General features: G+C 36.6%; 1 protein-coding gene across 1 annotated transcript in view; it reads right to left on the reverse strand.

Moving 5' to 3' along the window:
- Positions 1-21,376, reverse strand: part of SOHLH2 (spermatogenesis and oogenesis specific basic helix-loop-helix 2) — a 75,029-nt gene that overhangs the window by 36,851 nt on the left and 16,802 nt on the right. The window contains exons 5-8 of the mRNA XM_072975905.1: positions 20,734-20,831; positions 20,465-20,519; positions 13,893-13,969; positions 8,584-8,679 (exon numbers count right to left, since the gene is read on the reverse strand). Of these exons, the coding sequence (XP_072832006.1) occupies positions 8,584-8,679; positions 13,893-13,969; positions 20,465-20,519; positions 20,734-20,831 (326 nt within the window). The remainder of the gene's footprint in view (positions 1-8,583; positions 8,680-13,892; positions 13,970-20,464; positions 20,520-20,733; positions 20,832-21,376) is intronic.

A 21,376-nucleotide genomic window follows, 5' to 3' on the forward strand; every position in this document is an offset into this window, starting at 1 on the left:
CCGAGCTCTAAAAGCTGTGCATCCGCAAAGCAGGGCCTAACCTCCAATGTGCACTTTAAATATGAGCAAGAGGTTGAAATGAAAGAAACTCCCACTCAAAAAAATGGACAAGAACATTCCCACCAGGAAGCAGAATCAGAGCCTGATCAAGGAACCTAACCCATTCCCAAGGAAGAGGATTTCACCATGTCTGCCCAATGGGATTCCATAAATGCTAAGGGCCAATGATGCTGTGCATTCTTCCTTTTCTGAGTGAAAGGGATTATGGGTATCCTCCCCTCTCAGACATGACTTGGTACATTTCACGGTTGTTTGGCCCCAGCCTGTATTTGGCTCAGACTGTACAGCTTTTGTACAAGGCTTAAAAGAGCAGTATCCTAGAAACACACTGATGAAAAAGCAAGAGATTCTGTTTGGTTTAAAAAAAAAAGAATTATTCTGGCTATGTTCAGCAGACTGGAAAATACACTGAGTTAGAATCACTTTAAAAATATCAATTGAAATTCTAGAATCTAACTCACTGATGCAGGAAAGCCAGGGGCCACCACTATCAATGAACAGCTGAATTCGTGTCTATGTAGTTTCAAATAAAGATATCATTATCTACTGAAAACAATATCCAAAGACTTGTAAGCCTTACTAAAAATACTGTTTGATATATTAGTGAGCATAGACTGCTTCAACAAGTAAAACCCAAATCTCAGTAAAAGACACACTCACAAAAAGGATTTATTTTTCACACACACCACAATCAAATGAAGGTTTGTAAGGTAAGAGAAATAGAAGTGCTATATGCAATGATTCATATACTTAAGTTTCTTTCATCTTGTGGCTCCTACCCTCCCCTGGGGCCTTGGCATTTACTTCTAGACCCTCAACATACCCATCAACCAAGACTGAAAAAGAGGACAACCAAGAAGGATCACCTGGGAGATTTTCAAGGGCCAGTCACAGAAATGACATACATCATGTATGCCTATATTATACTGGCCTGAAGTCAGTCACAGGACCACACCCAGCCGCACACAGTGTTTCACAACTATATCACTAAACACAGTAGCATACACACCATACGTACTAAACGGGGTGTCCCACATATATACCACTAAACAAGGTAGTATGTGCACCATTCATGGTTAAACAAAGTGTTTCACACATGGAAAATGTAGCCTGGTTTTGCACTTCATAGAAAAGGAGTTTGATAGGCACATAGCAGTCTTTGCCACAGTCCATCAATTTGCTCACCAAATATCCTTTGCTCCTTTCTTTCCAAAATACACTCATCTCCCCACAAGGAAGACAGACAAAGCCTATTCATTCATTTTGTCTAGTGCAAATTTTAGTGATTAAGTTGAGAAAAATGTATTTAGGTCCTAACATAAAGAAAATATAGGCTCAAAGTAAAATGAATTTTTATGTTGGATTTTTAAACATTTTATTTGCTGTTTTGATGCTTTAAGTTTAAATGGGTGCACCCTTTTTTTCTGGCCTTCATGGAGTATCAGAGGCAAGATTTACCCTCTTGCTTGAAATAGAAAACTGGACAAAAATATATGAAACATTTGTCTGCAGACATTGAGAAACATGCACCATAAGACTGTGATCCCTAAGAGAAATAAATTGAGCCCTACTATCACTCTAGATTTCTGCCTTGAGGTACCTTCCAGACCTCAGAGTGGAGAGGGAGATGGTACTTTTACGTAGTTGAGAAGATAGAGACTGGATTTCATGGAGATTAAAGTAACTGAAGTTATAGAGCAGATTACAGAAGAGAAAAGAGTTAAGCAAAAAGAGAACTCCAGAAATCGATACAGGGCCTCCAAGTCCTTGCTAACACGAAGACGCATAAGCTTAGAGTGAACGGCTACACAGTGTGCAGAATGCTCACACAGGGCTAAGAGGCATCTGAGCTCCAATCAGCCAGGGTGGAGTGTCAACAAACTGATCACTCACCACATTTAATAGAGATCACGATAGCTATGCCTTATTAATGGGGCTAAACTCTCTCAAGGGTAAAGATTATTCTACACCCACCCTAACAAAGGCCTGAAAAGATTGACCTCCAAGTAATTTAACTGCCTTTATAAGAACAAAGCCTAATGAAAATCTATAACCAACAACATAAAATCACCAATGTCTAGCATCCAATAACAAATTAATAGATAGGGCAAGAAGCAGAAAATGAGACCCCAAACCAAGAGAAAGATCAATTACTAGAAACAGACCTAGAAATGGCAGAGATAAAGATGAAGGAATTAGCAAATAAGCATGTTAAAACAGCTATTATAACTATATTCAATTATTTAAAGGAAAATACAAATGCAGTGAGAGAAACAGATGTAAAAAATAAAGAACCAAATGGGATAATATCAAGTGGTCTGGCTCAGGTTGTAACTAAGTCTTCGAAGAAGAAAGGGTAGAAAAAGAACTTGAAAAAATGACCAAAAATTTTCCAAACTTGATGAAAACTCAAAATCCATACATCCAAGAAGCTACATGAATCTTCTGCAGGATAAACACAAAATCACACTAAGGCTCAAAAACAATTCCTGAAAACCAGTGATAGGAAATCTTAAGATTAGCCAGTTACGAAAGCCACATTATGTACAAAGAAACAAAGAAAATCACACACTTCTCATCAGAAACTGTGGATGCCATGAGACAATGGAATAGAATCTCTAATGTGCTAAAAAAACCAAAGCTGTCAACCTAGCATGTTGCCTTCTATTCCAGAAGGACTGCTCCTTTTCCTCTCCTCCAGGCCCTGGAATCATCATTTGGGGCCCACTCTTCTTCCCCTGTAGAGTTGACCATTAAACTGTATACATACACACCAGTGAAACTATCTTTCAAAAATGGTGAGATAAATACTTTTTCAGATAAACAAAGGTAGAGGAAATATGTTGCCAAGAGACCTGAACTTCAATTTTAAAGGAAATTCTTCAAGTGGGAAGAAAATAATGCCAGGTGAAAACTTGGAGCTACACAAAGGACTAAAGGAAGTTGCTGGGAGATGATTTCCAGGTCCTTAGACCATTTTGCCCAATAGGAGTATCTTTGTTTCCTAGTGGTTTTGGCTGGTTTTAGACCAGATAGTCTAACAATGTGATTTATGATGGGGATTTTGGGCCAAGGGGTTCTAACTCTACCTCTGAAAGTGCTGGAGACTAGGCATCAACCTTGGAGGGAGTATGTGATTGAGCTCCAATAAACACTCTGAACACCTAGGATTAGGTGCGTTTTCCTAGTTGACAGTACTCCATGTGTGTCGTCCCACATCACGGCTGGGGAGGGCTATCGCTGGCTAAGACTCAATGAGAAGGGGACAACTGGAAGATCTATGTTTGGACGCCTCCTGGACTCTGCCCAGTGTGTGTCTTCTCTAGGCTGATTTGTCTCTACATCCTTTCTCTACAATACACTGTAACCATGAGTGTACCAGCTTTCACGGAGTTTTGAGCACTTGTAGGAAACAACTGAACCCCTGGGCGGTTATTGTAACCCCCTGAACTTGCCGTTGGTGTCTGAAATGAGGGCAGGTCTTCTGTGGACTACTGTCCCCTCTAAGTTCTCAGGTGACTAGACCCTCACAATGGGGTAAATGAAAAATGATAATATCCAACATTTATACATCTTTTAAGCATTAATGTGCTTAAGAGCATCACAATAGGTCCAGCATAGTTACCAAATGGAAGATTCTCATCTGGTTAATTTTTTGTTGCCGCCCCTCAAGGGAAAAGGGAAGATTTCTCTTCAAAAATAGGTATCCCTGCATTCATAGTTTTCTTTTCACTTCTTTACTACTCTTTCTATCACATCATACAAACTAGGGCTATGTTTAATTTAAAAATTATTTTAGTGCAATGTCCCCATATTTCTCATTTCACTCGTGCTCTTGCCAGGTTATCATTCTAAATGTCACTCCCAGGATTGTTCCTGTTCTTAAGGCCTTGATCCTTGGGTTGTTAGTTCATACTTTGCCACTCTATTCTTACATTTCTTACACTGCAAGTCTCTAATTCTCAAGATCCTAAAGTGACCTTGGAGAACCCTTATCTTGGGTTTAGGTCCACCTTTTCATTCCAAATATTGACTGAGTGAGTGTCCAAAATATGCACATCCCTGGGCTAAGTCCTGGAGACACAAAGATGAATAAGATGTGGCCCTACCCACTCCCGAGAAGCTAACGCTTTATAACAAAAAAAGGCATGCAAAACATAAAACAAGCCTGTCACTTAGGTGATTAAAACCACAAAAGTAGCGTAAGCAAGGAAGTTAATCATAGTTCAGTTGATCAAGAGGTCAATTTTAGTCACAGAGATTGAAGGGCTATCCTTGCCCATTACCAGGAAGTATTATTAACTGATTCTCAACATCCCAGTATGACATTTTTACCACCTTTTTCTCCTTTGTCTAGCTTTCTGGCTATGATAAAGGCCTTAAGAAAGTTATAGTAATGACAAGAAAAAGGAGATGATGGAGGTAAAGGAAAAATATTTTCCTTGAAAACTCATAAATCCTAGTGTGTTTATTTCATTGATCTCTTTTTTTTTTCCAATTCCTTTAGCACTATCTAGACAGATCACTCTAGAGCTGTGATCTGCTTTTAAGACTTAACTATTTACACACTGGTAAGTCAATATATTTTTTCTAGATAACTTACGACGTTTAGTATTCTAGTATGCTCGCTTCTCTTTAAATGTCCAAATCATTGTTGTCATAATTGTTATTCTGGTATTAAAAAAATAAAAAAATCTAAATTATTTACATCTTGAAATAAATATCTATAACTTAATTTCTCAATTTATTTTAAAAAATACATATAATATGTGGTCTAGACAGGCCCTCACTTGTGCACATTGCAAAAAGAAACCACATAGTGTTATGGATAAGCTTCTGTTGCAAGAAATAATTCTTAGTCTAAAATAAAAAATTTCTTGTCCAGTAGAATGTGATTATCACATACTAAAATTGAATAGAAATAACTCTGCTTTGGAATCTCCAGATATACATGATAAAAATAATGAAAATGATGAAAACTAGAAAAGAACCTTGAAACAAAACTATATAGCTGTCTATAAAATAAAATCTAGTCCTAGTCAAAAATCAAAAGGTGTTTTATAAATATCTCTGCAAGGTTATCACGCAAGAGATGTGATTATTCAAAAGAAGTCAAGGAATCACTGGGAAGTGGCATATAGCCCGCATTGTTCTTCTGATTAGTGTAGTATCTGAAAGAGATTCTTATTTGGAAAATTATGTTTAAAAAATGCTCTTGACTCAACAATGGCACTAATGACAATGCATTTTGATGTAAGATCACATTTTCTGAGAAAGATCAAATAAGATTTCATTAAAATTTACCTGCTAATTTATATTAAGAGGTTAAGATATGTTTAACATTTGTTTTTAATAAGAGATTTATTGAGATATAAATCATATAATGGGCAATTAACCCATGTAAAGTGTACAATCCAATGCTTTTTAGTTTATTCATGGTGTTGTATAGCCAACACCATGATTAACTTTAGAACATTTCAGCACCCCAAAAAGAAACCCTTGCACACATTAGGAGCCATTCTCCATCACCTACCCTTTCCTTGGCCCTGCCAGATTTTAGCAACTACTACTAATCTACTTTCTGTCTAAAAGGATTTGCCTATTCTGGACATTTCATATAAATGGAATCATACAAAATGTGATCTCTTGTGACTGACTTCTTTCACTCAGGATGTTTTCAAAGTCCATCCGTGTTGTAGCATATGTCAGTACTTACTCCTTTTTATTGCTGAATAATGTTCCATTGTGTGGATATACCACATTTTATTTATCCCTTCATCAGCTGATGGACATATGGGTTGTTTCCACTTTTTAACTATTATAAATAATGGTGCTATAAACATTTGTGTACACATTTTTATGTGGACATAGGTTTTCATTTCTCTGGGGTGCATACAGAGGGGTAGAATTGCTGGGTCATATGGTAAGTCTATATTTAACCTTCTGAGGAACAGGCAGACTTATTTCAAAGTGGAGGTGCTGTTTTACATCCCCACCAGCAGCATATGAGAGTTCTGATTTCTCCACATCCTCATTATTACTCATTATTATCTGTCTTTTTTATTATAGCAACATTCGTTTTTATAAATGGTATTTTTGACATTTTGTAATACATTTAGACATTAACATGTTTGAAATATATTAAATATTGTTTACTAATGTTTTGCTTTATGAATTCTGAACTCTTCAAAAAATAAATACTAATATTAATACATATTTCAGTATTAAACAAAGACCCCAAATTATCAATTTTGCACTGGTTATTTCAATAAGTAATTATATTTTCTTATAAAACTTTACATGATAAATTATCCTTCAGAGCTTAGAATTAGGTAAAATTTTTGTCTACTTATATATTCCTTCTACAAAAAAAATTAGAGCTGAATAACTCATTCTTTCTTGTGCTGATTACTATAAAGCTTAAAGACAGTTTTTTTTTCAGTTGGGAATCTTGCAAAACTTTAACTTTTACTTCTATCTTTCGTCTTATGGGTGTTGTTTTTATATCGCTATATTTAGTAAAAAGTGGCACAATCTTTTTTAGAGGGAAAGAGGCTATAAAGAAGTAAACAAATAAATATGTAGTAAATACCTTTGATCTGCACTGCAGTTTATTCCCAGCTCTATAAATGAAAGCGATGCAGTGGAAAGTGATTTACTCAGAGTCAGAAGCTTAGAAGTGGCAAAACTGGTATTAGAGCACAGATCTTAGAGAGTCCTCCATTTCAGTTCTTTATATTCCCTCACCAGCCTCCATCAGTCTGTTTAAGACAGACATTTTCTGACATTGGAAAGTATCCCAAAGTAGCTCCTGCAGAACTAACATTTCAATGTGACAGAGTCCTCATAATAAGATGTTCAACTAATTCACCATTCTAGTGACTGAGATCAGTTTAAATGTTCTCAATCCAATCCCCACAATGGCTTAGCCCTGTGTGATAGAAACAAATGTGTCTATTTTTTAGTGGTGATTCTGTGATTATTATAAATATCACTAATATTTAAATGATCAATTTGCTGCTAATGCTAAGAAAGATTGTGTAAGACATAAGAAATCTAAGATTTAATAATATGGGTCATGGTACCTGATTATCTGTAGTTAGCTTAAAAACAGGAAAATAATTCATTTCCATTTGGAATAATTTACAGGAAGTTACTTTATATTTCTGTGCATCACTTTTTTTGTTGTTTTTGTTTTGTTTTGCGTTACTGAAGTCTACTTAATTTACAATGTTGCATGCGTTTCAGATATACAGCAAAGTGATTCAGTTTTATATATACACACACATACACACACACATATATACAAATACATATATTCCTCTTCAGATTCTTTTCCATTATAAATATAAGATATTTAATATAGTTCCCTGTGCTATACAGTAGGTCCTTGTTCTCTGCACTACTTTCAAAGTTACATAAAAGAATTGTCTTTTATGTTAAAGAATATGCATTCTTTCTTAAAGAAAGAAAGTAAATATCTGTAAGTAGTTGTAGAAATGCATTTGGCATTCATTACTGGTTATACTGAATAGAATTTAGGTTTTAGTGCCAGATAGAAGGGGAAAACACAATCAGCTGGAAACTACTTACCTCTGAGTGATTTCCGGAAAGTTGAAGTCCAATAATTTCACTTATTAAGTCAGGGAAATAAACAGATGTATGTTCCAGACCTAGGCGACTGTTACAAAACAATCTAAATATGAAGAGCAGAATTTAAAAAAATGTTTAATTTCTTAAAACTTCTCGTACCCTAATCTATTTCCACTCTAGACTTGAGTGATGTGAATACCTGGCAGTTTGGTCCAAAGAACTATGCCATCACTATAAATTAATAAACATCATAAAACAACTTAAATTACCATGTGCTAAGTGGCAGGACCTTGTAGCTGAACAAGTACTGGTCTTCTAGAATGGCAAGAAACCTTAGAAATTGTTTAGTTTACCTCAGTCATTTTGCAGATGTGGGAAATGAAGATGAGGTGAAGGAACTTGCCCCAAATCTCCTAAGTTCACAGCAGGGTGGAAACTGTAACCGAGCTGATTCCTGATTGAAAGCTGTTTCCACAACACCATGATAGTTCAAATTAAAGTTTAGATTCATCTAATCTGCATCTTTGTTTAAAATTTGAGTTTTAAAAAGCTGAACACGACATAGCCTAAAATAGCAAAAGGTCTTGATGAACTCACATTTTTAACTAATAGTCGACTAGAATCCAAATAAAGCAGCAATCTTACTATCAGATTAGATCATGGGTATATTAGTAAAGGCAAGTGGAATGATGCCAACCTTAAGGCTTTCTAGGATATTTTTAAAATCATTAGCTATTAGTTTAGGTCACTTGAGAAAATTACTTTTATACAGACAAAGGAACAAACTTCTGGAAGAAGAGCTAAAGAGAAGTGTGATAGCTCTTTCTTATCTATTTCATTCCCTGAAAAGTGTGGGGAATAAGTAGCTTCACAAGTCGAATATTACATATGAAAAATGGGGAGATAGTAAACCACTCAGTCTGGAATCACAGATTGAGTTTTGGAAGATGGTTTGATCTTGCAGTCTTTTTTACTGGTCCTCTCATGGCATTCGCTGTCTTCTGAGTAACTGAATTACACCTTCTCCTGAAATAGAGTAAGCGTTAATCATGACTTTTCAGTCACCACTGGGTACAAGAAAAACATAATATGTTAAGTGGGGAGGGCTGTGCATTTCACCTAGTTTCCCCAGAGCACAGTCCTTCACAAGGAAATCTCCCTGTGCAGATTTTCTTCCTCCCATATAATCCTAAACAGCCACGTGTTACACCGTATCATCTCGTCAAGCTCGAGAGGCAACCAGTGCAAGAAAATTTAAAGGCCTGGCAGAAGCCCATGGGGTGGCCTAATGTGGAAAGCTTTGTCCAAACAGGAATAAGATGGACCATTCTGATACTAGCCTCTAGAAATGTGGATTAAAGCTAAGAAAATACATAGAGAGAGGCCATGAAGTAGAGCAGGGACGAGATGGAAATAAGGATTGACGAGTAAGTCTATGTTATCTAAATTACAATAAAATTGAAACTATGATATACCAATGTCTGTGATATAAAAGATATATAGAAAATGAAGATGGCAGTTGGCAAGGAGAAGAAAAATGAAGTAGAGAATAAACTAGTGGTCTATTATACTACAAATAATAATAGCAACATTTTTATAGATCATAATCTGTGTCAGGGACTATTCTAAATTTTATTTATTTATGTATTTACTCATACCAACTTCACAAAATCTCTATTATTAGCCCTGTTTAGACAGAAGAAAGAAACAGGTTATATAGTTAGCAAGTGAATCTGGGATTTGAATCCAGGAAGTCTGAGTTCAAAGTCTGTGCTTTTAATTATTTTTCAATATGGCAAACCACTAAAGTGATGATCCGTGAACATCTGCGGAGGTGGTCAAGCTTCCCTGAATCCTAATTCTGGTATCTGTGGGCCCATTTACATTGGAATTCCTGTTCTTGGATTTCCATGGGATCACCTTTCTCTTATTGACTTATGTATCTTTACAAAGCCAACTGCCCCATGTGCTCACTTGATATGGTAAGAGCCAGCTCCAATTCCCTGAAAGGTGCTTTAAAAAACATTTCACTCAGGGAGTGATGTCAGCAAAAATGATAGAATAGGGACCTGCAAAAATTATTCCCTCAGTAGAAGCAAGGAGAAGATTGGCAAAAATGGTCAGAAGTAACTTTTTCAGAACTCTAGAAATTAACCAAAGGCTTGCAGCAATCCTGGAGAATTACACACACACACCCCCCCCACACACACACCCCTGAACCTGGAGAATTTAACACACACACACACACCCCTGAAACTCAACAAGAACGCAGCTTTGTGGCATTTTAATTTGCCCTACCCTGCTTTCCTCAGCTCTGTGGTATTCCTTTGAAGAAACTGACAAACGAATCCTAAAATTCACATGGAAAATAAAAGGACACCAGACAACCAAAATAATCTTGAAAAAGAAGAATCAAGTTAAAGGACTCATACTTCCTCATTTCAAAATTGTCTGAAAAACTATAGTCATCAAGACAGTGTGGTACTGGCATAAAGATAGACTTACGGATCAATTGAATAAAACTGAGAGTCTAGAAATAGACTCATATGTTTATAGTTGATTTTTCAAAGGGTGCCAAGGCAATTCCATTGAGGAAGAATAGTCTTTTCAGCAAATGGTGCTAGGACAACTGAACAGATACATGCAAAAGACTGAAACTGGACCGTTATCTCACACTATACACAAAAATTAACTCAAAATGGATCAAAAAGGATTTAAAATTCTAAGACTCTTAAAAAGAAACATATATAAATCTTCATGTTCTTGGATTAGGCAATGATTTCTTAGATATGATACCTAAAGCACACGCAACCAAGAAAAAAAATCCTAGGAAGCCAAGATCAGTTGGACCTCATGACAATCAAAAATTTTAATCTTCAAAGAATATCATCAACAAAGAAGAAATGGAAGAAAATGTTTGCAAATCATACATCTGATAAAATCTAGTAACCAGAATACAAAAAGAACTCTTACAACACAAAGAAATGAGACAAATAACCTAATTAAAAAGTGGGCAAAGGACTTGAATAGACACTTCTCCAAACATGACATACAAATGGACAGCAAATACATGAAAAATGCTCAACATCAATAATCCCTAGGGAAATGTAAACCAAAACTACAATGAGATACCATTTCACATCCACTAGAATGGATTTTTTTAAAAAGGACAATAATACATATTGACAAGGATGTAGAGAAATTGGAACCTTCAATTGCTAGTGGGAATATAAAATGTTACAGCCACTTAGGTAAAAAGTTTGGTAGGTTCTTAAAAAGATAAACAGAGTTACCAGTTGACCCAGCAATTCCATTCCCAAACATGTAGCCAACAGAATTGAAAACATACATGCATAAAAACTTGTGCAGGAATGTTCATAGCAGCATTATTCATAACAGTCAAAAGGCGCAAGCAACCCAAATGTCCATCAACTGATTAATGGACAAATGAAATGTGTTACATCCAAAAGTGAAATATTATTCAGCCACAAAAAAGAATAAAGTACTAACACATGTTCCTACATAGATGAACCTTGAAAATATTATGCTAAGTGACAAAGTCAGACACACAAGGCCACAAACTGTTTGCTTCTATTTATATGAAATAACAAGAGTAGATAAATCCATAGAGACAGAAAGTAGATTAGTGATTGCCAGAGGCTGGGGGGAGAGAAGTGTGGGGGCTGACTGCTAATGGGTACGAGATTTCTTTTTGGTGTGATGAAAATGTTTTGGAATTATGTAGTAGTAATGGTTGCACAAACTTGTAAATATACTAAAAATCAATGAATTGCATACTTCAAAAGGCTGAATTTTTTACATGTGAATTATATCTCATTAAAATATTTTTAAATGTTGTATTTTGAGAATAAACTATTTCCTGGTTTTTTTTAAACTTAAATAACAACATTTTAGCATAATTTCACCTTCTGGTATAATATGGAACTAACCATAAGAATTCAATTATATCACATTTAATAGACCATTATAGATATTTATTGTTTACTCTACTAAATGCTTTTAAATTAAGGATATTTTAAGTAATTTCCTTTCCTAAATGTGAATTATTTCTAGAAGGTCCAACTAACATGATGACACCAAACATCAAAATAAATTATATCACCCTAAAAATATGTTTATCTTTTGGAGCAGTGTTTTTCAAGCTGCAGAATGCAACTTACTAGTGGATGGGTTTAGTGAGTTAATAACATTGAATTAAAAACACAGAATAGAATAAAAAACATTAGCATGCATCACACAGAGTAAGGGTAAGTACTATTTCATAATTGTTTCAGTTATATTTTAATATGTATGTGGATATAACTGGGCACAATAGGCTATCAGTCATGGTCAACAAAGTTTGAAAACCATTTTACACTCCTGAGTATTGTGTTATTAAATAAACGGTAGTAGGCAAGACCGTTGCCAAGATTATGTTAGCACAACAGTGCTGTAGACTTGCCACTTGCCATTTCAGATTACTGTCATATGTCTTATTCTCTTCCCACAAATCAATTCTTCGTTATTTTTCTGATTTTTTATTTTCAAAAAAGTACTGTACGTTGAAGAAGAACAGCTAATGTTTATTCAACAGGAGATTTTTTTCAGTAGTCTCTAATTCTCATACTAACCATTCAATATGGATTTCACTACCCCCATTTTACAGGTGAGTCTGAAAAAAGTTACTTATATAAAGTCATATTAAGTAATAAGTGGTAGAGGCAAAAACTGATTCACGTTTATTTGCTCAAAAGCCAGTGTAGATTCTTTCACCACCTTTATTCTTACCATCTATAAAAATACTGTACTGTATTAGTTACACAAATATTTAGTGTTATTTTGACTTGAGGGTTTCCTTAGTCTTTATAGATGTATTTTATTTTGACTTTTCTCTTTTAATATAAAGTTATTAAAATGATTATAAAGTATACATAGTCTCAAAGAAAATACTAAAAAGTATAAATATAAATCATCCATAATCCCATGATATTATTTTGCTTTATAATTTTTATTTACTATGTTAGGGAAACATTTTCCTATTTTAGTTATATATTTTTCTACAATATAATCTTTAGTAATTTCATGATATTATCACAGTTTATTGAATTATTCCCTTACTGTTGGATATTTTGGTTATGTTTTCTCTCCTCTAGCTGCTTTTCATATCAAAAGGATTTTCCCCTAACAATCCATCTTTTAATAAACCCTTGAGTCAATTTCCCTCAGGTCCTTTGATTCCAGGGTGCTAAGAACTGCCTTATTATTTCCTTCCTGTATGGCCTTTAATTATTCCAAAATTCTTCATAGGCAGAGAAAAAATGAGGCTGCACACTAAAGAAAAAAATAAATTTTCTAGTTTTCTACTTCTAGGAACCATTGCCTGGGGTATCAGCTTTTGAGCCCTTTGCTTGCAGGAATATGATTTCCCAGGGTCAAGATATGCCATAGGTTATAGTTAACAACGTTACCTATTGACTTGTCTAGAAGCTACTGGCAAGTTCCAAACCTCATCCAAAAGAAACTATTTCTCCTATGTATCTTAAAGAGCCTTTTTTTAAATCAATATATATATAAACATAATTTGCTAGAATATATCTTTCAATAGCAGGATAGCCCTCTTCTTCATTTGTGGCCATGTTTCCACATAGTAGGAATGTAATGGCTCAGTCAGGCACCATCCCACTATGATAGATACTTAAAATAAAATTTCACAGTTAAGTTGGGCATTTTTCTAATGTTCTGACTTACTCTGAACATTAGGGAAACTCTGCACATTTTAGAGTCTCCTCTCTGAGACACCCAACTTACAACGGTATTCAAGAGAAAACCAAGCTGCCCTCAGAGACCTACAGTCTAGTAATATTTATGTGTAAGTATGTTAATATGTAATTAGAATGAAGGAGTTTTATTTTTATTTTCAAAATATTTCTCTCTTCACTATTTAAACAAATTTTAATAAGGCAGGTGATATCTTTTTAAGAGAAAGTTGAACTATAAGATAAATATATAATTAAAAAGAAGTATTTAAGGTGACTGTGCAGTAAAAGTTAACACAGATATGTATATAAATAGTGAATGGAGAGTACAAGCTTCCTTAAGTTCTCTTACCATCTGCTATTTTATATTGTTGCTATGAAATCTAGAAGTTCAACTTCCAAAATATAAGGGACACCTGTTTTGTCAGTACCATTCACAGGCAAATATAATTAACTAGAAAGGAAAGACACAGTTAGGCTTATGTTTTCACTAGATTCTCCTTCATTTTAGGCAATTGATCCATCTGTTGCCTTTTGGAAACTTGGTATGAGCCAGAGCCCTGAAATACAAAAAGCTGAGCATTTATCCTCTTATTTCATGATTGATTTCAGAGATAAGAAGAACAATCAATTCCCAATTAACTCTTGCCTAACCAGGTCCTTTTGTAGCATGCATAAGAGAAGCTGAAGAAAAATGAGAGATTCTGGCCTTCTCCAGTACTATCAGGCTTCTAAATATTCTGGAAACTTCTCTATCCCAACCCAATAGTCCGTGCAATTTTTAAGGTAAATATAGAGGAAATTGTGAAAATTGTATCATCCATGTGGTACAGATCATTAAGTTTCTACAGACAATAAATATAAATAATACATGCACTCTGCCATTAAGTAGATAATACAATAGAAGCTGTAAGTGTATTAAAATGGAAAAATAAGATCACATTTTCATTTCTGTCTGTTTTTAAATTCCTCCAGCATACCAAAGTGGACACTTCTTGTGGGTGGTGTAAATATAACCTGCAACTCAGGGACAACTGAGGCTGATGACTTTAGGGATGGCAGTTGAAGCCATGACTAAATGAGATGGCTTGTTAATAGCACCCAGAGAAGTTAAGAGGATTAGTGATGTAAACTTGGAAAAGCAACTTCTAAGGGACAGGAGAAGCACTAAAGATAGGGCCATCATTTAAGCAATAGGAAAATCCAGGAAAATATACATGGAAGTCAAGGGGTGGGGTGGGAACAGTTCTAAAAAGTGAGCATAGTGAGCAGTATGGAGTGCCTCAGACACGTCTGCTACCAGGAGGCTTGAAAAGGAGTCATTGTACTTGGCTACTGAGAGAGAAACTGTGTCACAGCCCCATGGTGGGAGCAGAACACAGCTGAGAGAGGGTGAGGAGTGAACGGCAAAGGCAGTGAGTATATCCACTCTTCCAAGAAGTTTGGCTGAGAAAAAGAAAGCTAAGGTAGTAGTTTTATAACGATAGGGCAAAATGAAAGTTTGTTTTTGTTGTGTTTTGGTGGAAGAGATGAGTACGCTGCAGACAAAGGACATGCCACAGCCAGTGGAGGAGAGATTGAAAATATGAGGAAATAAATTATAACTTTGAGAGGCAGCAGATAGACTTGGGAAGAAATATGGGACCCTTTTTCTTTAAGACAGGAAAAGGAACAGGAAAGGTGGATAAAGATGTGAATACATTTGAAGGTAAAAGGGAAGATGGCTGGATTTCACACCTGATGAACTCTTTCCTTTGTGAGGTAAGATGTTAGATCATTTTCTAAGAGTGACAACTTTGGGCACGCTGGACCAGAAGATGGAATTCACTCACTTACTCACTCAGCAGATGCTACTGAGCATGTTCTATGTGCCATCACTAGATTAGGCACTAGGGTATGAAGACAAGTCATGGTTTTTACAAACTGTTGGGGAAACAGCAAAACAAACAGGTTGCAGGACTTGCTCCCTGGGTAGAGGTGTGCAGAGGTGCCCTGTAAGTAAAGAACAGATGCAACTAATTCAGGCCACAGGGGAATTCATCTGGAATAGTAGCCAGTTGAGAACTAGGGAAAGGACAGTCCAGGCAGAGGGAGCAGCACAGGCCTAAAGGTATAAAGCAGATGACAGATGGAGGAATCGCATCGTCCTTGGTCTGGTTGCAGGACCAGGTGGGAGTAGGAGCACGGCTGGAGAGGCAGGAACCATGTGTTGGACAGGACCTTGCAGAACACACTGAGTGGCTTTGCTGAGATCCTCTGGACAATGCTAAGTCATTGAGGGTTTCACACCAGGAACAACACCTTATCTGTATTTCAGAATGATTATTCAGACAGCAGAGAAGAAAAATGAGTATGGTGGGGGCAAGACTTTAACAGCTACACTGAAACCTGGAGAGCTCTAATTTTCAAGTGAACAATAACAAAATCGAGTTGTCCAAAAAGGCAACAGAGATAGCTGGATAGTCTGGAACCTACGTCATGAGGACTGGCTAATGTACTTAATATTTTAGCTTAGGGGGAAAAATTAAGAGAAGACCGAGGGCTGTTTTCAAATCTTTGAAAAGCTGTCCTATAGGAGGAGTGGAGACTTCTTCTTTGGAAGACTGAACTAAAACCAATGGGTTTTAAGGAAGTTTCAAGAAATAGGAAGGAGGAGCAGAAGTTTCAAGGGACAAAAATAAGGAATTGATCTTTAACAAGCCTGAAAAATTAGAACTGCTTTACAATCAAACAGAACGGCCTCAGATTCCTTATCTGTAAACCAAAGCATTATATTCAACAACTTTCAGATCTGTTGCTAGAATTCTACGTTTGTGGGAATAGAAGTTACGTTTGTCATGTGTCTCAGCAAGCTCCAGTCAGTCTTTCTGCCTGACTTTTAAGTATGGGGTCTGTACAGGCAGACCTCGCTTTACTGCACTTTGCTTTATTGCAAGTCTCAAATAAATTTGTAAAAATTTTTTACAAATTCAAGGTTTGTAGCAACCCAGCATCAAGAAAGTCAATCTGCCCCATTTTTCCAACAGCATTTCCTCACTTCGTGTCTGTGTGTCATATTTAGGTAATTCTTGCAATGTTTCTAACTTTTCCATTATTATTATATAATCTGAGAAAAGATCCCTTTCACAGTATCACTGCTCATTGACAATGCACCTGGTCACCCCAGAGCTCTGATGGAGATGGACACGGAGATTAATACTGTTCTGATGCCTGTTAACACAACACCTATTCTGCAGTCCATGGATCGAGGAGACATTCCAACTTTCGAGGCTTATTACTTAAGAAATGCATTTCATAAGGCTATAGCTGCCATAGATAGTGATTCCTCTGATGGGTCTGGGCCAAGTAAATGGAAAACCTTCTAGAAAGGATTCACTATTCTAGATGCCAGTAAGAATACTTGTGATTTATGGGAAGAGGTCAAGATAGCTACATTAACAGGAGTTTGGAAGAAGCTGATTCTAATTGTCACAGATGACTTAGGGGTTCCAGACTTCAGTGGAGGAAGTAACTGAGGATGTGATGGAAGTATTGAGAGAACCAGAATTAGAAGTGGAGCCTAAAAATATGACTGAATTGCTGTAATCTCATTATAAGACTTATAGATGAAGAATTGCTTCTTATGCATAAGCAAAGAAAGGGGTTTCTTGAGATGGAATCTACTCCTGGTGAAGATGCTGTGAAGATTGTTGAAATGACAACAAAGGATTTAGACTATTACAGAAACTTAGTTGATAAAGCAGCAGCAGAGTTGAGAGGATTGACTCCAATTTTGAAAGAAGTTCTGCTGTGGTTAAAATGTTATCAAATAACATTGCATTCCACAGGGAAATCACTTGTGAAAGGAAAAGTCAATGAAGTGGCAAATGTCACTGTTGTCTTATTTTAAGAAATTGCCACAGCCACCCCTACCTTCAGCAACCATGACCCTGATTGGCCAGCAGCCATCAACCCTCCACCAGCAAAATGATTATGGCTCAGATGATGGTTAGCAATTTTTTTTAGCAATAAAGTATTTTTTTTTTTTTGTGAGTTAAGGTAGGTTTACTTTGGGAGATGTACACTAGAGCGCAGGCCGTCTCAGAAGGCAAGAGAAAGGCCAAGAGGTGCGGGGTTGGGGGTTTAGTTTAAAGTAAAAGTAGATACACACTCCATAGACAGAGTGCGGACTGTCTCAGAAAGCAAGAGAGAGAGAGAGCGCGCGAACGGGACTGCGAGGCATGGTGTTGGGCGTGGTGTTGCTAGTTCTTTTAGCAATAAAGTATTTTAAAATTAAGATATGCACATTGTTTTTTATACAAAGTTATTGCACACTTAATCGACTACAATAGAGTGTAAACATAACTTCAAAATGCACTGGAAACCAAAAAATTCCTGTGACTAGCTTTATTGTGATAATCATTTTATCAGGGTGGTCTGGAACCAAGCCTACAACACCTCTAAGGTTCACCTGTGTATTCTTAAAAACCAATGTCTATTGTCCATTCACCATATAAATTAGAAGAATTCTGAGCTGTAGAAACTCAGTTTCAGTCAAAACAGTGAAGCCAGCAAAAATATAAACAGCAGGCACAGCAAATAGCTCTAGTTATCACTAAAGAATCAATTATTTATGTATTCAGCATGGAAAGAACTGCAAATCATTCATTGCCCTTTCCAGTCAGCATAGTATTCACATGGTCACAACCATCTTTGACTGTAAAGATTAACAGTTCACTCTAGACTGAAAATCCTTATTAACATTTATAGTGGGAAACAGGATTAACATCTTCCTGGGAAGCTGGTAAAATAGGCTTTGATTGTATGTCCAGTGATCCTGTATAATCAGAGTAGGAACTATTCCAACCAAATGATTTTTTCAAGTAAACAAAGGTAAAGGGTGATGGCTACAGCGAGTAGCGATTCTGATGTCCCTGTCACAGAGAGAGGGGCGAGGAAGACCAAGAAAGAAAAACAGGAAAGCAATATTCACCATTTACTGGAATTTAGAACCAATTACATGCTTGGCATTTTACTCAGCACTTTACGTACATTTTATCTGTAAACCCTCACAAATCCCCTGCAAGACACCGCTGCTATTTCCCTCCTAGACAGGAGAAAAGAAATTAAGGCCCAGAAAGATCACACCACAGTAGGTTCAAATCTGGGATTCAAATCCAAATTTGCAATGACTCCAAAGTCTGTGGTCTTTCATCGTATCAGGGCCTCATAAAGGAGGCAGAATTTTGCTCCACTCTGAAGGAAGCAGAACGGGCATGCACGAGGAGCAGCACGTTCTCCCGTGGAGAGCACATAGTCGGATTAGGAGAACGTGGGTGCCAGCGCTGCAGGAGGAAGCGGTGCTTCCAACCAAGCCTTCAGGGCCATAAAGTTTGAACTGACTGTCCTTTTTGTGGGTAAGAGACTACAAGGAGTGATGCTCTTCTGTCTCAATGTCCTACTTCCCTTAGTTGGCACTAGAATTCCAAGCCTTCTTTTACCCACTATTGCCCTGACTTTTATTCTCAAGCTGTTCTATGCACCCCCTTCTCGGCTCCAATCCCCAATGCTAATTCCTTTCCTCTCAATCCTTTCATTGATCCTCTGGGGACTCCAGATCAGTGATTAGCCGATTACCTTTATGTCTAACCCAGTCCCCAAGGTCTGCTACCTCCTTGCCTCACCTAGCTATGTCCTGAGTGCTCCAACCCTCTTTTTGGCTCTCCTTCCCTTGACCATCACTGGTGAAACTCTTCAGAGCTGTATCTTAAACTATCTCCTCTTTTCACCCTGTGTCTTCTGCCTGATGTGTTCCATTCATTCACATGGTGCCATTTCCTGTCTGTGTGCTAATAAGCTATGAACCCATATCCTCAATCTTGATCTTTTTTTTCTGAGAGTCACAAATCCAACTGCTCTTTGGACACTGTAGCCCCCCGACTGTGGGAACAAAGGAATGAGCCTTGGGCTGGAATGGTAAACAAGTTATAAAAAGCTGCAGACTCAGAGGTGAGAAGGCTGGTTAGCCAATGACACGTAAGATCCCCAGAGGGGGGGCAACCTAAGACAGGCACAGCCGCCTGAGTCCAAGAAGAATGTTGTTAAGCAGCTGTTTCTCATACGTTCCACCCTGATAAGCTGTAAGGCTCGCTGGTGCCAACACGAACATGATTTACCAAAACATAAAGGGTCTTCTGACCTTGAGCCAGACACTGTCTGTTAACCATTTCCCTTATCATTCTTCTTTGCTATATAAGACTATGTAACTTAATAAAGCTTTAGAGTAGCCATCAGCTCTCTCCGCATACAGTGTGTATGTGTACATGATATTGTGACACCAACAGACACTTTCATTTGGATAATGCACATTGAAAACTGAATTCATATCCTAACCTTAAAATATATACCAAAATAAAATTAATAAGGATTAAATATTTAAATGTCAACTATTAAGCCATTTAAGTACTAAACAAAGATGTGATGTTATAAAACATTGAGATGAAGACAGTCTTTTAAGTATGACATAAGCCATAAGTAAAAGACAGCTCTGACAACATTAAAAAAAAAACTCTTTAATACCAACAACATCATAAATAATATGGAAAGGCAAATGGAAAACTGGAGAATATGTGTAATGTTGTTCATAATTCACGATCACATTCCTGTCCTGTCATTTGTTAAGAACACACTTTCTAGCAGGAAAGCCAGGTCTACCTCAGACCTTACCATGCATAACTACAAGGTAAAATCCCTTGACTTTCACGATAGCAGAGGGATAATAGCTTATTTGTTTGAATTCTAGCAACTACAAATCAAGCTAAAAAGACAACTAAGGAAGCAGATATGCAAAATATTCTCTTAATTGGGGCCACTTTTATCTCCTTTTTTACCTTTTTATAAAAGTTATATATTTTCCTTTTCACCCTCCATATACAGAAACTTGGTACCTGTTCTCCCCGTAATTCCAACGCCCATTTCTCTACCAAACCAAACCAATCAAAGACTTAGAAACATGGAAAACATAATTTATAGTAAGAGGAAACTCTTAGAACTCAGAAGGAAAAAACAACAGTTACCTGAGACATTTCAGCTATGTACGTCCGGCACTCACTATTGATCTTGTGGTAAGCCCACATGAAGGATATAGAGGTAAAGAATCTAACATCAGAGATTTGCAATACTAGCAAGGCTACTGCTAAGTTTATGTCTCTATGCTTTTTTTTTAAATAGTGTACAAAACAGTTCTATAAATATTTTGTGATAACTATATAGCAAGTTTGAAGATAACATACTAAACATCATGGAAGTTCCAAAGGAATCTCTCAGTATAGAATAAAAACAAACCTTTGACTCTTCCTCGAGTCTCAGTGCACAATCTTTCACTTGATTTTCAAGACTCCTTTTTTCTTTCTCTAGCTGTTTAAGTAATGTATTTGAGGATTCCTGAAAGTATAAGCAGTAAATTTTCATGTGTGCTCACATTATAAACAACAATAAATATGACCATCAATTTCTTCAATGGCAAATTTTTTCTACACCATTAACAGTTTGTGATTTCAAACTTCTACAATATATACCTTTTAAGTAATAGTAATAAATAATTACAATATTTATTGAGCCCTGCCAACATGCCATGTACTGTACTAAGTGTTTTCCACAGGTTATTTCATTTAATCCTCATCACAGCCATGGAGATGGCTAATATGTTTATTTCCATTTCACTGTTGAGAAAAGTTGCATCTGATAGACGTTAAATAACTTGCCCACAGGCACAGAGCTAATAAAGGTAGAGCTGGAATTAGAACCCAGATAATCTGACTTCAAAAAAGACAAACACAAAATAATTATTGTATGTGTCTTCATATGATTGCTACCAGAGTAACAAAAGCAGTTAGAACAGGCAATGAGATTGATGCCCAGGGGAAATGCAAGACACTGCGGAGTTGGACAGTCATGGCAACTAAGACCTCGATGCAGACACCCCTCAT

This window comes from Vicugna pacos, chromosome 14 (assembly GCF_048564905.1).
Source record: "Vicugna pacos chromosome 14, VicPac4, whole genome shotgun sequence".
NCBI lineage: Eukaryota > Metazoa > Chordata > Mammalia > Artiodactyla > Camelidae > Vicugna > Vicugna pacos.